We start from the raw sequence: 19,612 nt of genomic DNA on the forward strand, positions 1-19,612 counted from the left end.
TACATCAAAACCTTACCTTAAAATCTACACTAATGTAAATATCAATGCAAATGTGAGACAGAACACTGCAGACACCAAACAGATTATGATGAAAAGGGTAAATTTAAATACATACAACAGTGTTTGAGAAAACAGCTCCAAGGAAGTGATGATGTATTTTCAACAGCCCTGCTGTCAAACACAGAGAAACACCAGGTTTCTGAAACTGAATGCTGAGTGTGTCGTAAGGAAAACTGATGACAGCTTTAAGCAAAACTCTGTGCAGCTTTGAGGAGGACTGGGAAGAGGCTGCACACTAACAGCTCCAACATGGCAAGAGTTTTCCTGCATACAGCAGCCTTGCTGCCATTCTTTGCATTCTTTGAGGTGTTCAGAGAGGGATCAGAGCAGAGAAACACAGAGAAAGAGCCAGAGTGCAACTCCAAAGCATATATAGCTCTAAACCATGCGGTACAGAGGCAAGCAAATGAGCTCTGGAAATGTGGTTAAAAACCACTCTGTGCTGTGCTGAAGGAAATTACTCTGGTAATGGTTCCTATTACTAACAGATTAATTACCTCTTCCAGATTCTAGCCACATTATTGCTGAAGACAGTCACCTGTACATTATTTGTATCCTGTTTTATTTTGGATGCTCACAGGCATCGAGTATATATAATAAATATAGAGGAAAAGATTGAGTGCTTTATAGAAACTGGTATGAATGTTAAAAGAATCTTTAACCATTCACAAAGACATTTAAACCAACTTTAAAATCAGATCTAAAACCAGAAGGAAGGGCTTATTATTTAATACTTAAATTAAGTGTCAGTATGGTGGCTGAGCTAGACCCTAGGAAATAAGGCTGTCATCATATTACAGTATTCAGAGAAAAAGGCCATATTCCTGCTGCCTTGGTTTTCTTGCTGACAGCAGACTTCAAATGCTGGAAAGTTACAAAGAAATAATTTCTACTGAAATCCTATTTAAAGCACCCCGTAAGTTTGACAATTGTTGCTGCCCCTATAGAGAACAGAATGTTCCACAGATAATATCAGCAAATGTTAAATATCATGTGCTACCTCCATGCTATTTAAAGGACTTATGTTCCAGAGAACAATTCCATTAAATTATTCAGCAATTCATAAAAACAAACTAGTGCTTCGGGGCTGAATCTCTGGACATGAGAGAAAAATGTTCAGTTGAAGATCTGCTCCTCATTTTCTGCCTCTATTTTATCAGGTTGAAGGGCCATCAGCACTTCCAAAAGATTGTTTATATGAAAAAGACACATAAACAGGGAAACAGGACAGGGCAATTTATTCTAAGGAACAGACTTGAAGCAAGCTCAGGATGAACTGGTGATACTGGAAAGGAGGCAGAGAGGGTTTACATCTGTCTTGCAATGGATGACACTGCATCATAGAATGGCTTGGGTTGGAAGGGACCTCAAGCATCACCAAGCTCCAACCTCCCTGCCACATGCAGGGCCACCAACCTCCACATTTAATACCAGACCAGGCTGCCCAGGGCCCCATCCAACCTGGCCTTGGACACCTCCAGGGATGGACGGGGCATCACAGCCTCTCTGGACAGTTATGTAGTAAACAGGACTAGGGATGGGAGGCAATGCTGTACTGCTTGCTTACCTTATCGCTTTCGGCTCTGCTGTCAGGAATGGTTTCTGACTGTTGCAATAAAATAGGAAGATGTGCTGACATTACTGGCTCACGACTGACACTGCTGACAGCAAAGTGCTGCATGAACCTTTCAGGAAAGAAAAGATATGTTCTCCCAGTTAAGAGCAAAATACTTCATTTGTATAACTAGCTGGGAAATTACTCCAGTAGCATTGTGAAAAGGTCAAACAGAAGCTTCCCAGGGAGGAAATAATTCAAAATAATTCAAAAACATATCAAGTGGGAAGACAGGCTTAGTACATAAGCAATTTCTAGACAAGCATTACGTGTACCAAAATATTTTTTGCACTGTTCCTTTTGAGCCTAATCCCTTAGAAATAGAAATCATTTCTCACCTCTCTAACTCTGGGAGGGCAGCAGATATTTTCAGCTCATTGCATCTTTCCCCAGAAGGAAAAGACAAAGAACTGAACAGCTTCTGAACACTGGAATGCCTAAAAAAGCACAGAATTAATTGGTTAGTTGAAAGAAAAGCCTAGAAGTTTTTCTTCTTTAAACCAGATGGCACAAAAAAAAAAAAACAACAAAAGAGCATTGCATTAAGAATGCAGCAATTTCTTTTTGAATCATTATCAAAATCTGTGTCAGCATTTTTCTGATGACAGCACATAGTTAACCTACAATTACACGTAGCACGAACTTACAGTCTCTTTTGTTCCACAGACAGGAATTCTTCCTGGACAACCCTTAAAGATAATCCTGAGTTTGTCTGGTTTTGCCACGAAGAGAAAACCTGCAATAGCAAAGGACAACTCATAAGAATCATTAGTTTGCAAAATTTGTGTTAAGACTTGCCTTCACTCACCTATAAGATACATTCATTTTAGCTAGCCATTACAACTGTCTTTCACAATACTGGTTTTGTTGAAAGTATTCAAAACACGGAGTAAGTCTCCACAGATTAGATTTGAAAGCTTTACCAGACTGGAATTATTTTAAGAAATAACTTGATTGAAGCAGCCCAGTTTCACATTTATCACTCGGTCCTGGCATGCCTAACTACTACAAATGCAAAGCACTTATAGTCCAACTGCAGCACAGCAGGAACTGAATTCATATATATCTCCTTTAATTACTGTTCTAATTACCATTAGGTAAGACTGCAGCAACCTTATTTCTAGAAATTTAAGAAAAAATGTCTTTTCACAACCTACTAAGTCCTCATTTCTCTAGGGAACAGTATTTTGGCTGACATCCTATTGCTCTGGCCAAGTCACATTAATATGAATGGCATTCTGAAACTAGAAATCAGATTCAGATGAATCATGCAGTCGTTTAAGCATTCAGTATTTCCCTTCTTCTCCTAAGTAAAGGCAACTGCCATTGTCATTTTTCACAATAATTTTCTACAAGACGAAACAATTTGGGCAGAGTGTGAGGAGGAAGACTGCTTGCCATTAACAAATAGGCATCCCAAGCACAATGAACACCGAGACAAAACACATGAAAATAAAATAAAGTTTTGATATTAACAAAAGCCTGAATTGCTTCTGCAGAACGAGCTGTGCAGCCAAAGAAATAATGGCTTCAAGAAACGTGTAGAAGAGACCAAGGAAAATGTCTACGAGGGATGGGAAGAGGGACTGGTAAACAGAAAAATGTCCTCTTTAGAAGTCAAAGGGCTGGCTGAAAACGCAGGTCAGATTGGGTGAGAACTTGTAAAAAGAAACCAAGAAAACTGGTTTACAAAAAGTGTCCCTTTTGTATGACTGAAAAGAGAGGAAAAAAGCTGCTACAGTATTATAAAATACGAAAAAACAACAGAGAAAATCCCAAAGCCTAAGCAAAGCCACCTCAACTATCAATTACAGTGAAGATGTGAGAGAAATTGCTGCCTCTTTGCAGGATCCTCCAACCAGATTCCATTGCTGCGTGCTTTAAGTCTTGCAACCAACACTGCAGTTACAAGGAATAGAAAGCACTGAGATCTGAAGGGACAGGGAACTGCTGTTTTCTATTTCAAGGGGGGCTTAAAGTAATTAGATCATACTTACATGAAGCCTGTTAAACAAGGCACCACATGTGATACAACTGCAGAAGAGTAAAACCACGAGCTGCAGTTCAGTGAATCCTTGCAGCTACTGGTCTGTCGAGCAACAAACGTGTCTACATAACTCCAGTTGTACATGGTTTTAGAATAGATTTTGGAGAAACGCAATAAACAGCTGAAGAAAGACACTAACAAAATATAATACCTGATTCACATGGCTTACATACTGAGGAACACCTGGTCTCATGCACAGTCTTCGTTCATGAGATACCACCTCCTAGACAAACGATACGTTTCATCCACTTGAACCCGAGCAAAGTTTGATGCCAGATCAGAAACTGATAAATCCTAAAAACTGTGACTTGGTTACTTAAGAGTAGGTTCCATGACACCATCTGCAATGATCTGATATGAACTGAAGTGAATCAACAGGATTGTGAAGAAACTAAGTTGGATGACCATCGTGGAGCGCTGTGATGCTTTATAGAACAACTATCTAATGAATAACAGTGGAATGCACCAGACAAAAGTATGAGGCAGGCAAGAAAGAAAGCAAAAATGAAGACACAAGCACTACTAGAATCAGCTGGAGTGTCAATGGTGAAATAACTGAATCATTACAGTTTGAAAAGACCACAAGGATCATCAAGTCCAACCGCCAATGCATCACCGCCGTGCCTACTAAACATGCCCCAGTAGAGGGGGACCTGAAGGTGTTCCTCAGAAAAAAGGTCTGCTATCTGTTAACTCTAGACAATATCACAGAATCATAGAATGGCCTGGGTTGAAAAGAACCACAATGATCATCTGGTTCCAACCCCCTTGCTGTGTGCAGGGTCACCAACCAGCAGACCAGGCTGCCCAGAGCCACATCCAGCCTGGCCTCGAATGCCTCCAGGGATGGGGCATCCAAAACCTCCTTGGGCAGCCTGTTCCAATGAAGTAGTAGTGCAAATTCAAACTACAGGCAACTCTGAACTACTGATGAGCACTGTTATTTTGTCTATAGAAGAAACAAATACCCCTCTCTACAATACTGCACACAGTTTGGATGTCTACAGTCAAAAAAGAAACAAATCAAAAGAAAACTATTACAATGATTAGAGGAAAGGAGAACATTTTTATAACGGCAGACTAAAAAGGATCTGGTTTTATTTCATCAGGCCAAATAAGCCAGAAAGAATAGGTCTGAAATCTCTGAATAGCTCAAACATTCCCACTGGGAAAACTAAATAAAACCAGGTTTAAAAGTAGACCTAATAAAATCAGTTAGAAATTCAAAACCAAACAAAACATCCCCAGCCAAACATAGTGGGAGAAGTCAAAGCACTTAAGATAAAAGAAGGAGAAATTTTATGGAGTCATTAATGCTACCAGTGGGGACTGTACACATTGATCTAGGTGGTCTTTTCCAGTCCGCCTGGAAAAGCGGTAAAACCCCTGTGAACTCCTAAAATCTCCAGACTCACTTCCTCAAAAGCTATTGTTATAAAGTTTTGCTCATTAAAAGCCTCTGCATTCGAATGCATGAGGCCAATTTACTCAGAAAATAGTACAATGCCATATGGGACACTTAAAGACTTAAACCAAACTTCCCAAAGGATCACAATCCGAACGTGTCTAACCACAAGAAACACAATAGAACCTCTGCCACTACATGCAATTGCTGTAGCCAATTATACACCAGCACTACATTTAAAATGCAACCACTAGAAAACAAGCCTTAGAGCAATCACTGACTTCAGAAGACAAAATGAAAGCACATGGTGACCATTAAGCCCTAACAAGCTGCACAATCACTAGAAATGCACACTAAGTTGAAGTTTCTCAGACTTAGTGCAAATTCCTAAGACCAGGAGCAATCAGCTCTTGGGAAGGACTACAGGGCAGGGCGGCCTGAAGCCGTTTCAAATCTGCAGAAGAGTTGCCACAGCTCTTGCAGAAAAGCCAGATTCCTGGCTAGAAGAGATCCTCTGGAAGTCTCCATACCAACCTTCTGATGAAAGCAGGACAGACCAGCTTAGCCATTCATTTCCCCAACCAAGTTTCAAAAACCTTCAAAGCTGGAGATTTGCTTTCTGAGTTCCCTATTCCATTGCTGCAGCTCTCTCTGCTGAATACCACTCTCCTAATATTCAGTTTGCACCTTCAAAGCTGCAGTCTGTGCTTACCTCCCCTTGTTATCTGCCACTAATGAATAAGATCTCTGCAAAAGCCCTTCCTACAGTTGTAGGCTGCTATACCTTGGAAAAAGCTGAAATATGAAAGACAACAAGCAATTTCTAAAATCACAGCCCCCTTTCAATACCCTCCATCCATTTTCACAGAAGTTTTCAATCTATTTTCTAACCTGTTGCTCCATCAGTATTAACCACCTCTTCTCCCTTCCAAAGTGTGAGCATGGAGTTGCAAGGAAAGGTTTTGCTTGTGATAAACAACTGAAGAACGATTCCATATCTTAAACTTTTCTGCACCTACTTACCAGATGACAAGCTTTAGCAGCTCTTTAATGTGAAAAACAAATCCCTTTTTCTTTGTAAACGCAGTTACTCAAGGCAGATGTTAACACATTCAACTCTTGTCTCTCAAACATGAAGGATAATTGTTTTGAGTGGGGAGAAGAAAAAAAAAAAGTTTCTAACCTTTATCTACTTTACCTGTGAATAAAAAGCTTTATAAATCTTGGTTTTGGGAAAAAGTGCAATCATCAAAAAGTTGTCTCGGGTATGGAATTCAATTGGTAGATGAGCGAGCAAGGAGCTTTTGAAGTCTACAAAGAGAGCAGCAACAATGCCAGTCGAATCCTAGAAAAGGAATAAACAAGATAATTTGTGAATAACAGTTATGAAAGTGAGGAAAAAAAAAATCTTAAAATGTTAAACATATCAAGAAAGAAAAGTGAAAGTCACAGCTGGCACTCATAAAGGTCTTAATGGCTTAGCTTCCATAAAAGTGGTGTGCAGCAAGAATTACCTGCAGCCACTTGCACAACTTCTCAGTTTCTACCTTGCAGCAATTAGCAATATCATAAACTTTAAAAGAAAGCATCTGAGATTGTTCCTACAAGCTTTGAATCCTTAAAAGCACTCACAGAAAAAAAAAAAACAAAAAAAAAAAAACAACAAACAAAACACTTTTTGTTTTAATATAGTTTAGTTTAATAGTTTTAATATCTATTCCTTCCCCCAAAAGCTAGAATTCTAGGCCTGCTGAAGCGTTACAACAGAGCCACCCTTATCTCATAGAGTCATAATATCATCAAGGTTGGAAAACATCTCTAAGATCATCCAGTCCAACCATCCCCTATGACCAAAATTCCCCACTTAGCCATGTCCCCAAGTTCAACATCTAAACATTGAACAACTCTGTATCTACATCCATCCATCTCCTTTGACACAGGCACTCCAGAAGAGTAATGTCAACCTGACAGCAAGAGGATGGCATGGTGCTATTGCAAACTGAGCTGAAAGAACTCTCCTCACTGATTTTAAAAGAAGGCTCAAATTGGGGAACATTTACACAAGTAAATCAATTCAATGGTATCAATTCAGTGACATCTGCAAACAGGACCTCTACCCTTTGCTGACTCAGAGATGAATTACACCCTTTGCTGACTCAGGGTTTAACTATAAAAGTCATCTCCTGAAGTCACTGAGGTTACTGAACAACAATAAGAAGGCATTCTAGGAGGAGAATTTCTCTTAAGAAAAAATGCTTTTAGCTTTTGGGCCCACAGACTTAGATCTGAATTCCACAGGGTAACAAAGATGTCATGAAGAGCAACTGAAAAGCAAACTCACACGCTGCAATCTACATGTGAAATGCCCAATCTAATTATCACTCCATAATATTTATTCACTTGATGACTAACGACCAAAGCAAATACTAGATTCAAGTACTTACAAACATCAATACTTAGTAGAAATTAACTAAGTGTCTCTAAGCTTCATACAGTTAGGATGCCTTGCTAAACTTTACTGAGACATTGAACACTACAGAAGAGAACTAAACCTGGAAGTTTGGAGACTGGGGGGCAAAGCAGCCTGCTGGATATTTTATCCTCTTTTACCCCCTAGGATGGCTGCTATTATGCTAGAACAGAGCAGAGTGGTGCTTCACATCCCAGGAAAGTAGAGATTGTGTCTAGCTCTCACAAGATTGGAACAGGATGTTATTTGCTTTCAACCTTCACAGCAAAGCTTTGCGAGCAGTCTGCCCTATCCTCCAGTGCTGGATGTCTATGATCCCCAATGACCAGTGCTGGATGTCTGTGATCCCCAATGACCACTGCTGGATGTCTGTGAATCCCAACGACTCCAGGAGCATAGCTGGCAGCTAGATGCTCAGACTCCCAGAACAGAGAAGCTTACAACACGTTAGAGGCAGAAATGCAAACTTTTGCAAGTCAGGGAGAGAAGCATCTTGAGACAGCTGCTAAGAAACTGTAGCTCTTTGTATCTTTTACTTGAATCCCAGCATTTAATTATCCTCCACTTTTCATCAATACTGTGGTCGCAATAACCTGAAGAAAAAACATGCTAACAATTACCCTTCTTCTCCTGACACTTCTCAACATTTAAGCTCCCCACCCTTGCATTACGCCAAGTCAGTTGAACAATAAAATGCTCCCTTGTCAAGGTTTAACTTGACACAAAAATCTGGCACCAGGTCAAGAATGATATCCAGGTCCCATAAATAGCAAGTTTTATGAAAGTGAGTGTCTTGACTCAAACAATAGAAGGAAGGTCAGTGTTAAAATAGCTTCTTAAACGACCACGGGGCAAGCAATACGATGTACAAGACAAGGCAGCTAAGGTAAGATTCTCTCCATCGTTTTGAATAACACACTTTTATTGTATTTTACTGTTTTCTTCCATTATATGATGAAATGGAGGCTACACAATGCCTTCTGGAGGTCACTGAACAAAAGTGTAAAGCTGCACCTGAAGAGAACAGAAATTATAGGAAACAAAGATTTTTTTTGAGGGTGCTTAGCAAACAATAATCTACCCAAATAATCTCTTTTCCACCCTTGAAAAGCAATGGTTAAGGCAGCGTGCCTGCCTTGAAGAGGAAAGCAAAAAGCTTTGCAGCCATGGACCTAACTTAATTTCACTAAGCCAGAAAGGCAGACTGTTAGGTGGCAAGAGTTAGCAAACTCAAAAAAAAACTCAAAAAAGCAAACTCAAAAAAACAAACTCAAAAAAACAAACTCAAAAAAAAGTGGAGAGACATAAATTGATCATGAGAATGGCAGAAGTATGCGCCTCACAGCGTGTCTTTTAGCACCATTACTTGGCATGTGCACAATCACAAGCAGCACGTCGTTCTGTTTCACCTCTCAGCCTGGAGAACACGGAGCAATCCCTCCCTGCACCCTGTCAGTTACACAACACCCTACGACATGAGACAGACGCTCTCGTGACCCTTGGAGATAAGGAGTGCACTGCCACAAATGTTTGGCTGAAGGTTAAATGTATTTTGAACAGAATGCAGAATTTCACCCTCTGATACAACACAGGATTTCACAATGCCTTGAGCTTCTCTCTGCCTGGTCTATCTAGGTGTTTTGTGAATGCTACATTCAGCTTTTTCTCTTTCATTAAAGAGCAATTTTACACAGTTAAAACATTGTCTAATAACTCACCTCTATTCCTTAAAGCTTCATGGACCAATAACAGACTTAGCCAACCAATGCTAAAACTATAGATCCTTGAATCATGGAATGGCCTGGGTTGAAAAGGACCACAATGATCATCTAGTTTCAACCCCCCTGCTATGTACAGGGTCACCAATCAGCAGACCAGGCTGCCCAGAGCCACATCCAGCCTGGGGATATGTTTGCATCACTTACTAGTTTTATACACACTCAAAAACACAACTAACGTTGAACACTTTGAATCAGTACCCTCGAAGCAAGGCTAAAATTTGATTTAAAAGTTTATGATAGAAGGAACAAACAAAACCACTCACCCCATCATACAGAGAAACGGAATTGATATGGTCCTTTGAAATGGAAATGCTGCCATGGTGGGGATCGCAGAATAGAATGCCATCTGAGAAGAAGTACAATTTGCCTGCCATTTCAAAGGAAAAAAACAAGAGTTGTTTAGAGATATATCAGTATCTCAGCACTGTGTGAAGAATGTCTCTTCTGTCTGAGGAACAAACTCTGTTCTTGCAGGATCTTATCATATTTTCTGTGGAATATACCTCAGTAAAATTTTGCAGTAGCTTTCAGGCAGCACTCAGCACGGTTATCTGTTGCTCACTGGGTCTCACTGAAGAGAGAAGTAATCATGGCTATGTTTATGTCTGCATTTGCTTTAGTCTTACCCCTTGAATCTCACTGATCATGAAAATCATCAAATCAGAAAGGCTTGCAGGCATACAGCAAAGTGACAAAATGATAACAACTATCATGCAGACATTAAAAAGATAGATGTTTGAGGCGATGGTTTCCCTTTACTTTCTCATTAAGAGGAATCCTCTGCCTGCAGACTCGTCTTGTTTCTCTCACATACACCAAAACACCCATCTCACACCCACTCCAAACACACGCCACGCACACGCTGCCTAAACACTTCATCACTGTCTCAGATGCATAACAGCACTGTCAGGATGGCCGAGCGGTCTAAGGCGCTGCGTTCAGGTCGCAGTCTCCCCTGGAGGCGTGGGTTCGAATCCCACTTCTGACAAGTTCTCATTTTTCTCAGCGGGCCCCCAGCAACTCACTCTGGGCTGCTCTGCTTGAGCAGCAGTTGGACCGCAGGACCCCTTCCTAACACTGACTGTGCTGGAGTTCTGAGACAGCTTCCTGCAGCAGCAATTTTCCTGCATGCCACTGCATGCTATAGCAGAGAGGAGACACAGAATTCATTTGTCTCCTTTTTTCATGATGTCTTACAGAATCACAGAACGGCCAGGGTCAGAAGGGACCTCAAGGATCATGAAGCTCCAACCCCCTGCCACAGGCAGGGCCACCAACCTCCACATTTCATAGCAGCCCAGGCTGCCCAGGGCCCCATCCAACCTGGCCTTGAACACCTCCAGGGATGGACGGGGCATCCACAGCCTCTCTGGGCAGCTGTTCCAGCACCTCACCACTCTCTCTGTCAAGAACTTCCCCCTCACATCCAACCTCAATCTTCCCTCCCTCAACTTCAAACCATTTCCCCTCATCCTGCTGTTATCTACCCTTTCACAGAGTTGATTCCCCTACTGTCTATAGGCTCCCTTTAGGTACTGCAGGCTGCAATGAGGTCACCCCACAGCCTTCTCTTCTCCAGGCTGAACAAACCCAGCTCCCTCAGCCTGTCTTATAGGGGAGATGCTCCAGCCCTCTGCTCATCTTTGTGGCTCTCCTCTGGACCCTCTCCAACAGCTCCCTGTCTTTCTTGTACTGGGGGCTCCAGACCTGGACCTGGCCAGACCTGGCCGCAGAAGGGCAGAGTAGAAAGGGACAATCACCTCCCTGTCCCTGCTGGCCACCCCTCTTCTGATGGAGCCCAAGATACCATTTGCATTCTGAGCTGCAAGAGCACACTGCTGGCTCATGTTCAGCTTTTCATCCATCAAGATCCCCAGATCCTTCTCTGCAGGGCCGAGAACAGACTGGCTTCTGGCAGGGAGAACCAGCTGGAAAAACAAGTAGCAGCAAGGCTCAGCAGCGTCACGGATAAAAAGCCAGCTCCATCCAAGTCCTAGAAACTGATACAGCAAACAGCTAGTTTCTGGTTGGCATAGGGAAGCCATAAGCTGGGGCTGTTCACTGGACCTCTGCTACCTGTGCTACGTTATGCACTGAAAGCAGGATCACATCCCATAAAGGGAAGCACACGATGGAAAGGTTTTCTTATTTGATAGAGCAGCATTGCTCGGAGCTATGCTCTAAGAAAAAGCAAAGCTGAGCAGCAGAACAGCTATGAGATACAGTTACAAATGACTGTACACACAGCTCCATCTATCAAACAACATTTAGGTAAACAATGAAGAATTAGACCATTTTTCTCTTGAAAAGGTAACTCAGAGTGAGATCTTCAAAACTGCTCATTTTTTTTATTAAGCCATAACACTGAGAAGAGCTTGATATGACTCAAGTCACAACGTTTAGGTAGTGATTCTATCAGGCACCTAAAAAGCAGAGTCTGTGAGCTGTGAACACAGCTGTTTTAGAGTGAAGCTTTCAGTTAACACTAAAGCTGCATTGGAAAGATGACTATTATATAACACACTGCTATTCTAAGTAGGGCAATGCTAGCAACACGAATTCAAGATCTGAATTCAGAGCAAGTAAAATGGAGACAAAGCTTAGGTGTCAACAAATCCGCCACGTTGTTCACGACACCAGAAAGCTGTACCTCATGAAACTGATGTGGAGAGGAATAAGGATGGCAAAACCCAGCACTTGGGACAGTGTTTTTATCAGATCCCAAAGAAAAATCACACAGTTTGGAATACGTGTTGAGGGACACGGTTTAGTGAGAGCTATTGGTGAGAGGTGGATAGTTGGACTGGATGATCTTGAAGGTCTTTTCCAACCTCGGTGATTCTGTGAACGTGTCAGTTAGGAAAAGAGGCAGAAGCCAGATTTAGTTCTTTTTTTCCTATTTTAGAAAAGGAAGCCCAGAAGAACAGTAATTAATCAAAAGCAAAATGGCCTCTTCTAGCAGTAAAGACAGTCAAAAGAACAACTTGGCGTGCTATGTATGTATTTTTCATGTGTCATCAATCTCAGAAGCGACAGCTTAATTGGTAAGAGTGATTGACTCACCCTACAAAAGCACAGCATAGATATATTAACATGCCAAAGAAAAGGGTTAAAAGCCTGTATTTTTTTTTTTCCACATGACTTTTCAACATATAAAGCTTAATATAGCAAGGCACAAATGATAGAGAGACGTGTGCCCATGCCAGCACCTTTTTTCACCTAACCTTTCCTATCTACATGGCTGCAACACCAGCAGGGCTCCAATGGGAGCACAGCAAACTGAGCTGCACATGAAAGGGAATGGCATCAAGTTGATTTTCACTTGACACCTAAGGAAATATCTCCCTCGTTGAAGTGTTACACAGCGGTCTTTCTATCACCTACTTATAACCCTCCAACCCAAAAGTTACAGAAACATTTAAGTCAAATGTACCAAAACAGGGAAAAAACAGACAGCTCAAGTGGAACAGACAGCAAGTTTTCATGTAGCAAAAAGGGAAAATTCACCATTCAGCCTTCTGGTTTTACTGAGTGAGCTTGCACAGCCAGCAGTGTGCTGCAAAGTTGCTAAGTATGTTATTTTACGTTAACCTCTCCCTTAAAATCCTTAGAGTGCAAATAAACTCCACCGTGTGAAAGCTGTTTAATTGCCTGGCATGTCATTTATCCTCAGTCCTCACCCTCTGTAGTTACGAAAATGAAAGCTGAGTATTTTCTCTGAAAGTCTGTCAGCTTATATAAAGCACTTAGATTTCAAATAGTAGTCATTGTACTGGATTGCTGTACAACTACACTGTGACAGCAGCACCTTCTCTGGACAGAGGAACATAGAAGTGCTATCCCCTAATAAAAAAAGTTATGAAAAAACATTTATTCTGCTCTGAGTTTTCTGAAAGCAAAGCGAGGGACATTATTGCAATGAGTGTGAAGTGAGGGCAAATCCAGCTAACAGTTCTTCAGAGTTGTCTTTAGTCATTATTACTGGGATACTTGTGCTACTTGAGCTCTTAAAGGAGAAGGCACAGCCTGTTCAAGGCCAGGTTGGATGGGGCCCTGGGCAGCCTGGTCTAGTACTAAATGTGGAGGTTGGTGGCTCTGCTTCTGGTAGGGGGGTTGGAGCTTGGTGATCCTTGAGGTCCCTTCCAACCCCAGCCATTCTAAGCTTCTATGGTACAAACAGACACCAGATTTGTGAATCCCAACACGTGTGCATCTCTCATACTTAAAAACACACCAAAAAATGAACTGATGCTGCATGCAAGTAAAAATGCACTCACCTTCTGCAGGCATGGCCTGTGGGTTGCTAGAATAAATATAAGCTCCATCATCTCCAGTAAGTAAAGTGCCCAGAAAGGATTTGTCTTCCTAAACAGGAAAAACAAACAGTAGTATCACAGACCACATCATGGAGTATAATTCAGATAGAAATATTCTCTTATGGTTTTGCTTTAAGAATTCTTCAACAGCAGCTGTCAGAACTTTTCAAGAGTTTGAAACTGCGCTGATGCAGAAGCAGTGAAAGACACAGCATGTCAAGAGCATAATTTCTCAAAGAACTTCCTGGGGCCATATGGTTTTGCCAACAGCTATTAAGTTGCAAGTTACTGTCACAACCACAAGGCACAGCTTTTGGTTTTTAGATTGTCAGTCCACTGAACTTAAAGTATACGCTACAGGAAAATAAATCTATTTGTAATGAAGATCCTTGGAAACCGCAAATGAAGCCAGAAATGTGAAACTCGTGTGGTTTAAGATGTTCCCAGATCCCAAATTCTTTTATTTTTCATACTGCTTGAAGTGTTTTCCTTTAGACATTTTAGCATCCTAATTAAGTTACAAGGAAGTTGCACGTAGAGCAGCACTGAGGTTCGGCTCTGTTGTCTTTTTATTTTGGAACACATGAAGCCCATGGGTAATACCTTGCAAGACTTCCATGCAATCTCAGCCTTGTTAAAGCTTTGTGCTCTTGGGTTTTGTCATTCCTTCAATGAAAGAAAACTACCAACTCTTACATACAGTATATTTACTTCTTTTGTAGGTCAAAGCTTGAAAAACACAACTCTGACATAGAAGAGGAAGAAGCAGCATGCTCAATGCCTATTTTACTAGCAGTCAAAATTTCTAGAATATTAGTTCTTGAGAAAAATAATCTCATTATCTCATAATCTCATCACAAAAATGTTCAATTTTACCTTCAATATTAGCTGTGCCTTTTCAGACAGTTTCACATCGCTATCTTCAACCTGTAGCCAGAAAACATTCCCATGTGCACAGTTAGTAGATAAAACAAGGTTAATTTAAAGGAAAATCATTAAAGAAGGTTCAGGGAAAACAAGAATCACAGTTAAAAGTCCAGAGATCAGACTGCTTCAAAGGCAGCTCTATGCTTTTTGATACCATAGGGCTGAAGCAGCTCTTAGAAATATATTCAAGGGGATATTCCCCACTGAACTCTTCCACACAGACTAAAACTGAGTTGCATAGGCAAACAAAAGTGCATCCTATTCAGTCTTTTTAAACACACTATTACTAAAGTGGTTCAGAAGTAGGGATCATGTCATCCATCTTCTGAACATTCATAATGTCAGAGGAAATATATCTCTAACAGTTCCTACAGTACAGGTCAAGAAACAGACCTTGAGGTTGAGGCAGGCACTGAATTGACCTTAAGTGCCCTCACAATAAACACATTTCTCTTAAGTTACATGTTCTTGCCTCCACACAGCTCAAAATTGAAGCAGTGATGAAAAGAAAAGGATTTCATCTTGTAATGAATGGAAACAACAGCCTGTTTCCACTTACAAGTCACACACTCCTTGTCCAAACATAGAAACCATAGCATCACAGAATTTGGTTTCAATGCATGGGTCCTATACTTTTTCCTCCATGCACCCATACATTTAAAACAAGTTCTCAGTTGTCAATTTGTATTTACAGACAAAAATTGGAACAAGTTTTTGCATACTAACCAGCCAAGATGCGTATCGTGGGATAGCTGCAGTCAGAATTATGTGGCTGGTTTCTGAATTAATACTGCCATCTGCAGGGAAGTAAATGGAAAGCAAAGTAGTATACACCATCCATATACTTCAGACTGTTTAATGTTAATGACTGGCACTTTCTCTGTAAAATACAAGTTGCCTCATTACGACTCATTTTTAAATGAAGTTTTCCCAGGGGAGCAGCTCTCAGTCTTCCTGTGTTGTAACACAACCAGAACCACCACACAATACAAAAAAGAACCCTGGTGCACCTCTTACCAAAACCAGCTTTTTGGCTATTTGCTACCCCTTTCTAGCTCACAGTATGGCCTGAGATACAGATTTACCTTCTCAATCCTTGCCTGCAACCTATCCCAAACTGCAGCTGAAGACTTCTATTTGAAGATGGACTACAAAGTTTTAACCAATATCTTCATAATAGTAGTTTTTCAACAGGATATGCTTCCTCCTCTGCTCTGTTCTCTACCAAAAACATCCCATCTCACACAGTTAAAAACCTCACAGCATGTCTGGATACAAGAATTCATAGATATTATCCAGACAATCTTAACAACTATGCTTCTCTGACACGGGTAAACAGTCTGAGAAACATGCACTTGGTAAAGCTATCACACAGTACTCTGTATGTTAAATCTAAGACTATTCCAAAACCAAGTGAGGGGTTATGACTGTTTACAAGGATGGACAGTGATAGGACAAGGGGGAATGGTTTTAAACTGAGACAGGGGAGGTTTAGGTTGGATATTAGGAGGAAGTTTTTCACTCAGAGGGTGTTGAAGCACTGGAACAGGTTGCCCAAGGACGCTGTGGATGCCCCATCCCTGCAGGCATTCAAGGCCAGGCTGGATGTGGCTCTGGGCAGCCCGGTCTGCTGGTTGGTGACCCTGCACACAGCAGGGGGTTGAAACTACATCATCATTGTGTTCCTTTTCAACCCAGGCCATTCTGTGACTATATAGTTTTGTCTCATTTTAACTTTCAAGCACAAAAACAACTGAAATTAAAGCACATTTTAGTTAATATAAGAGTGTAACAGAGTGATGAAAGTGAGCTACAATAGCAAACAATCACTAAGACTGAAGGAAATTTGGGAAGATTACCACCACACTTCAATTCTGACACCCCAGCTCTGTCATAGGACAAAGCAGCTACAAAACCAAAGCTCTTTCAGTGAGCTCAGAGAAAACTGTCTTGACAATAGATTCTCATTACTGCAAGCTAAAACATTCATGATCTTTGAATTAACAAAGGCTTAAAAACATAATAGCAATAACACCCATCAGAAGCCCTTTTGCTATTCTTCAGCAAGAAAGTTCAGAGTATGACAATGTCAGCATTAGAATTAATTAGAATTAATTAGAATCAAAGTAGTTACCTTTTTCTTTTACATGTATCTGTGATGTTAGGAATGACTCTGAAAAGACAACAGATCCCAAGCATCCTCTTCCTGCGAGCAAGTCTGGAATGTCAAACACCATCATAGAGGCCTGCAGCAATCAAACAGTTGGACAGGAAAGGAAGAGAAAGCAGAATTTAAAGTATTTCAAGGAATGCAGCAGATCCTGTGTATTATTATTATTATTTTTTTTTACTTCCTTGAACACAACGCTTCTATTTTGAAATGGAAAGACAGATTTTAACTATACGTTAATGCTTTCCTTCAAAGTCCACTGTCTGAGTTCACACTCAAAGTTCATCTTGTCTCAGGTTCGGCATCTGAAATTATCTCTCCTCCTACATTACTTCCACCCAAAGAGCCACTCAAGCTCTGCTTTCTAATAGAAATATATAAGGCAAATATTGAACTGCTTACTTACCGTTTTAATCAAACTCAGGCTATCCTCATTGTTCAATGGAGTAACTCTAGAACAAAAAAGGATAATTAAATATTTAATGACTGATCATTTTGAGTGACTTTATAACAGTCACTGTTTCATCTTAACATATGTTCTTATCTGTGTCGGCCATTTGGGTTAATTAGACAACATGGGGATCAAAAGCACAACCTTGTAACGCTAAACAAGTTAAAAGCACTGTTTTAAATGGAAACTCATGATGGGCTCGTGCTGCTTCTACTGATTAAGGGAGTTAATAAAAATATTCTGCTCACTTGTTTTTTTTTTGTTTTTTTTTTTAAAGAGGTTTCTAAGATTTGATGGGATTGGAGACATTGCAAAAAAGCAACTGAGGCATCTCGTACAAAATAATCAACTGCAATGCTTTCTCAGTCTCCAGAAAAGAACAACAAACTCACTGGATTAAGCAAAAACCACAAGCTTAATCTATTGATAACAATTATTATTATATAACAATCTATTGATAACATTAATAACAAGAAGTGATACAAACCTTCCATGATTATTCACAGCCTGAATTTGAAAAGCAACTTTGGAGCTGTAGAACAAAAAGCAGTAACAGATTAATAATTGTTGGAGTGATTGAATAAACAGGGAAAGAAAAACAAAGCACTTATCACGATTGTAAGAGGTTTTGAACACTTTATGAAGTCTCAAAATTCACCAGTTATGCAAATTCCATTAACATTTTGTCTGTTTTCTTCCCCCAAAAGAAGCTAACACACTCACATGATTTGTAGATCAGCAAGTATTTGAAAATCCTTACCGTAGCACAGTTTTCATTTGTGTTAAATGCAGGCTGTCCAACACAGACATCAGCATCTGCTCTGCTGCCTCCTTGGCCTGAAAAAAGGAAATTGGGAATAAAACATCTTTTCCTGTGCTTCAACATTCCAGCAATTGCAAGAGCACCTCTAAAATAGAGACCACACAGTAAATAATAACACATCAAGGCACCCAAGAAAATTTGTTCACATCTCCCAGTTTTCTTACTGTAAATTAAGGGAAACTCATGGAAGATGAAAAAACTGTTACATAGTAAGATACTCTGAAGTTTCTCTAACAAAAAGCCTGGCTGGAAGCCACAGTATTAACCTTATTTATGTTATGCAGTTGACTGAAGTGTTTGTGAAATATTTTGGGTTCTGGGGAGGTGAGGTGGGGGGTGTCTGCATGTGATCTTACATTGCAAGTAATCCAAATCAACAATGACAACGTACAGAATCAGTGCTTCATTTACCTTGGATTCAGTGGAAGTTTTAGCATAGCACTCAATGCCAGCAAGCACAGCCTCTACAACAGCAGTATATATTTGCGACAACAGCATACTGAAGAGAAACACAAACACAGCATTTACTAGATGGAGAGAATTTGGTTTCTTCCACTGTTCAAAAGGAACATTTTTTTATATGTTGTTAGCAGTCTTTCAGTACAGGGGGACTGTAAGAAAGAAGGGGGAAGGCTCTTTAGCAGGGTCTGTTGTGACAGGACAGGGGGAAACGGTTTCAAACAAGAAAAGAGGAGATTTAGACTGGATATAAAGAAAAAGTTCCTTCCAAAAAGGGCAGTGAGGCACTGGCACAGGTTGCCTACAGAGGTGGCAGATGTCCCATCCCTGGAGACACTCAAGGTCAGGCTGGACATGGCTCTGAGCACCAGATGGAGCTGCAGGTGTCCCTGCTCACTGCAGGGCAGTTGGTCCAGCTGACTTCTAGAGGTCCCTTCCAACTCACACAATTTCATCATTCTCCAATTCCTCTTAACTCTCCAACTCCCTCACGTGGAAGCAGTCCTCATTCAAATGACTACAGATGTAGCTTGTGCTAAATATCTCAGTTTAAAAAAAAAAAAAAAAAATAAGCAAAACCTGGTGTTGCTCAAACTGTACAATATCTCAACAAAAAACTCTTGGCAGAAAAACAGCCCTGCTCTTTTCAAGGGAAAAAGATGTCTTATTACTGTTTTCCATTGGGATTGTGTTGAAGATCACACCATAAATACTCAAACAAAACAGAATGGTAGCCCCATGTTCTGCAAAAACCAGGCTGGTAAACACATGGAACCAACTTTGGAGACTGTCTCCTTCTGGTGAATGTCAAACAAAAGATAAATCTACAATGAGCCAGTCACCACCTTTCGAGAGCACCTACATCAGGCTTAGGCCAATTCTCTCTGGAGAGAATACTACACTGAAGTAAACAAAGATTATGTGAAGCCAGAAGTGATTTACAATTCCTGACGTGTTTGTAGCCACAGAGCTAATGAAAACAAAAATCTATGCCCAACTAAGAAGCATCGGCCTCTTGTCTTGCAGCTAAGCTGGAAAAGCATCAGCCTCTTGTCTTGGACCCAAGTTGGAGTATAAAGATGTAGAGG

General features: G+C 40.7%; 1 protein-coding gene across 1 annotated transcript in view; it reads right to left on the reverse strand.

Moving 5' to 3' along the window:
• DNAAF9 (dynein axonemal assembly factor 9) overlaps positions 1-19,612 on the reverse strand; it is a gene marked incomplete at both ends in the record, with an annotated part of 63,640 nt that overhangs the window by 16,429 nt on the left and 27,599 nt on the right. Inside the window, 13 exons of the mRNA XM_079534860.1 lie at positions 1,628-1,745; positions 2,014-2,112; positions 2,323-2,411; positions 6,326-6,472; positions 9,642-9,745; positions 13,656-13,743; positions 14,571-14,621; positions 15,348-15,418; positions 16,756-16,867; positions 17,198-17,243; positions 17,730-17,774; positions 18,003-18,079; positions 18,477-18,564. Coding sequence (XP_079390986.1) covers positions 1,628-1,745; positions 2,014-2,112; positions 2,323-2,411; positions 6,326-6,472; positions 9,642-9,745; positions 13,656-13,743; positions 14,571-14,621; positions 15,348-15,418; positions 16,756-16,867; positions 17,198-17,243; positions 17,730-17,774; positions 18,003-18,079; positions 18,477-18,564 — 1,135 coding nt within the window. The remainder of the gene's footprint in view (positions 1-1,627; positions 1,746-2,013; positions 2,113-2,322; positions 2,412-6,325; positions 6,473-9,641; positions 9,746-13,655; positions 13,744-14,570; positions 14,622-15,347; positions 15,419-16,755; positions 16,868-17,197; positions 17,244-17,729; positions 17,775-18,002; positions 18,080-18,476; positions 18,565-19,612) is intronic.

The sequence above is a fragment of the Tetrao urogallus genome (assembly GCF_951394365.1).
Source record: "Tetrao urogallus genome assembly, chromosome: 4".
NCBI lineage: Eukaryota > Metazoa > Chordata > Aves > Galliformes > Phasianidae > Tetrao > Tetrao urogallus.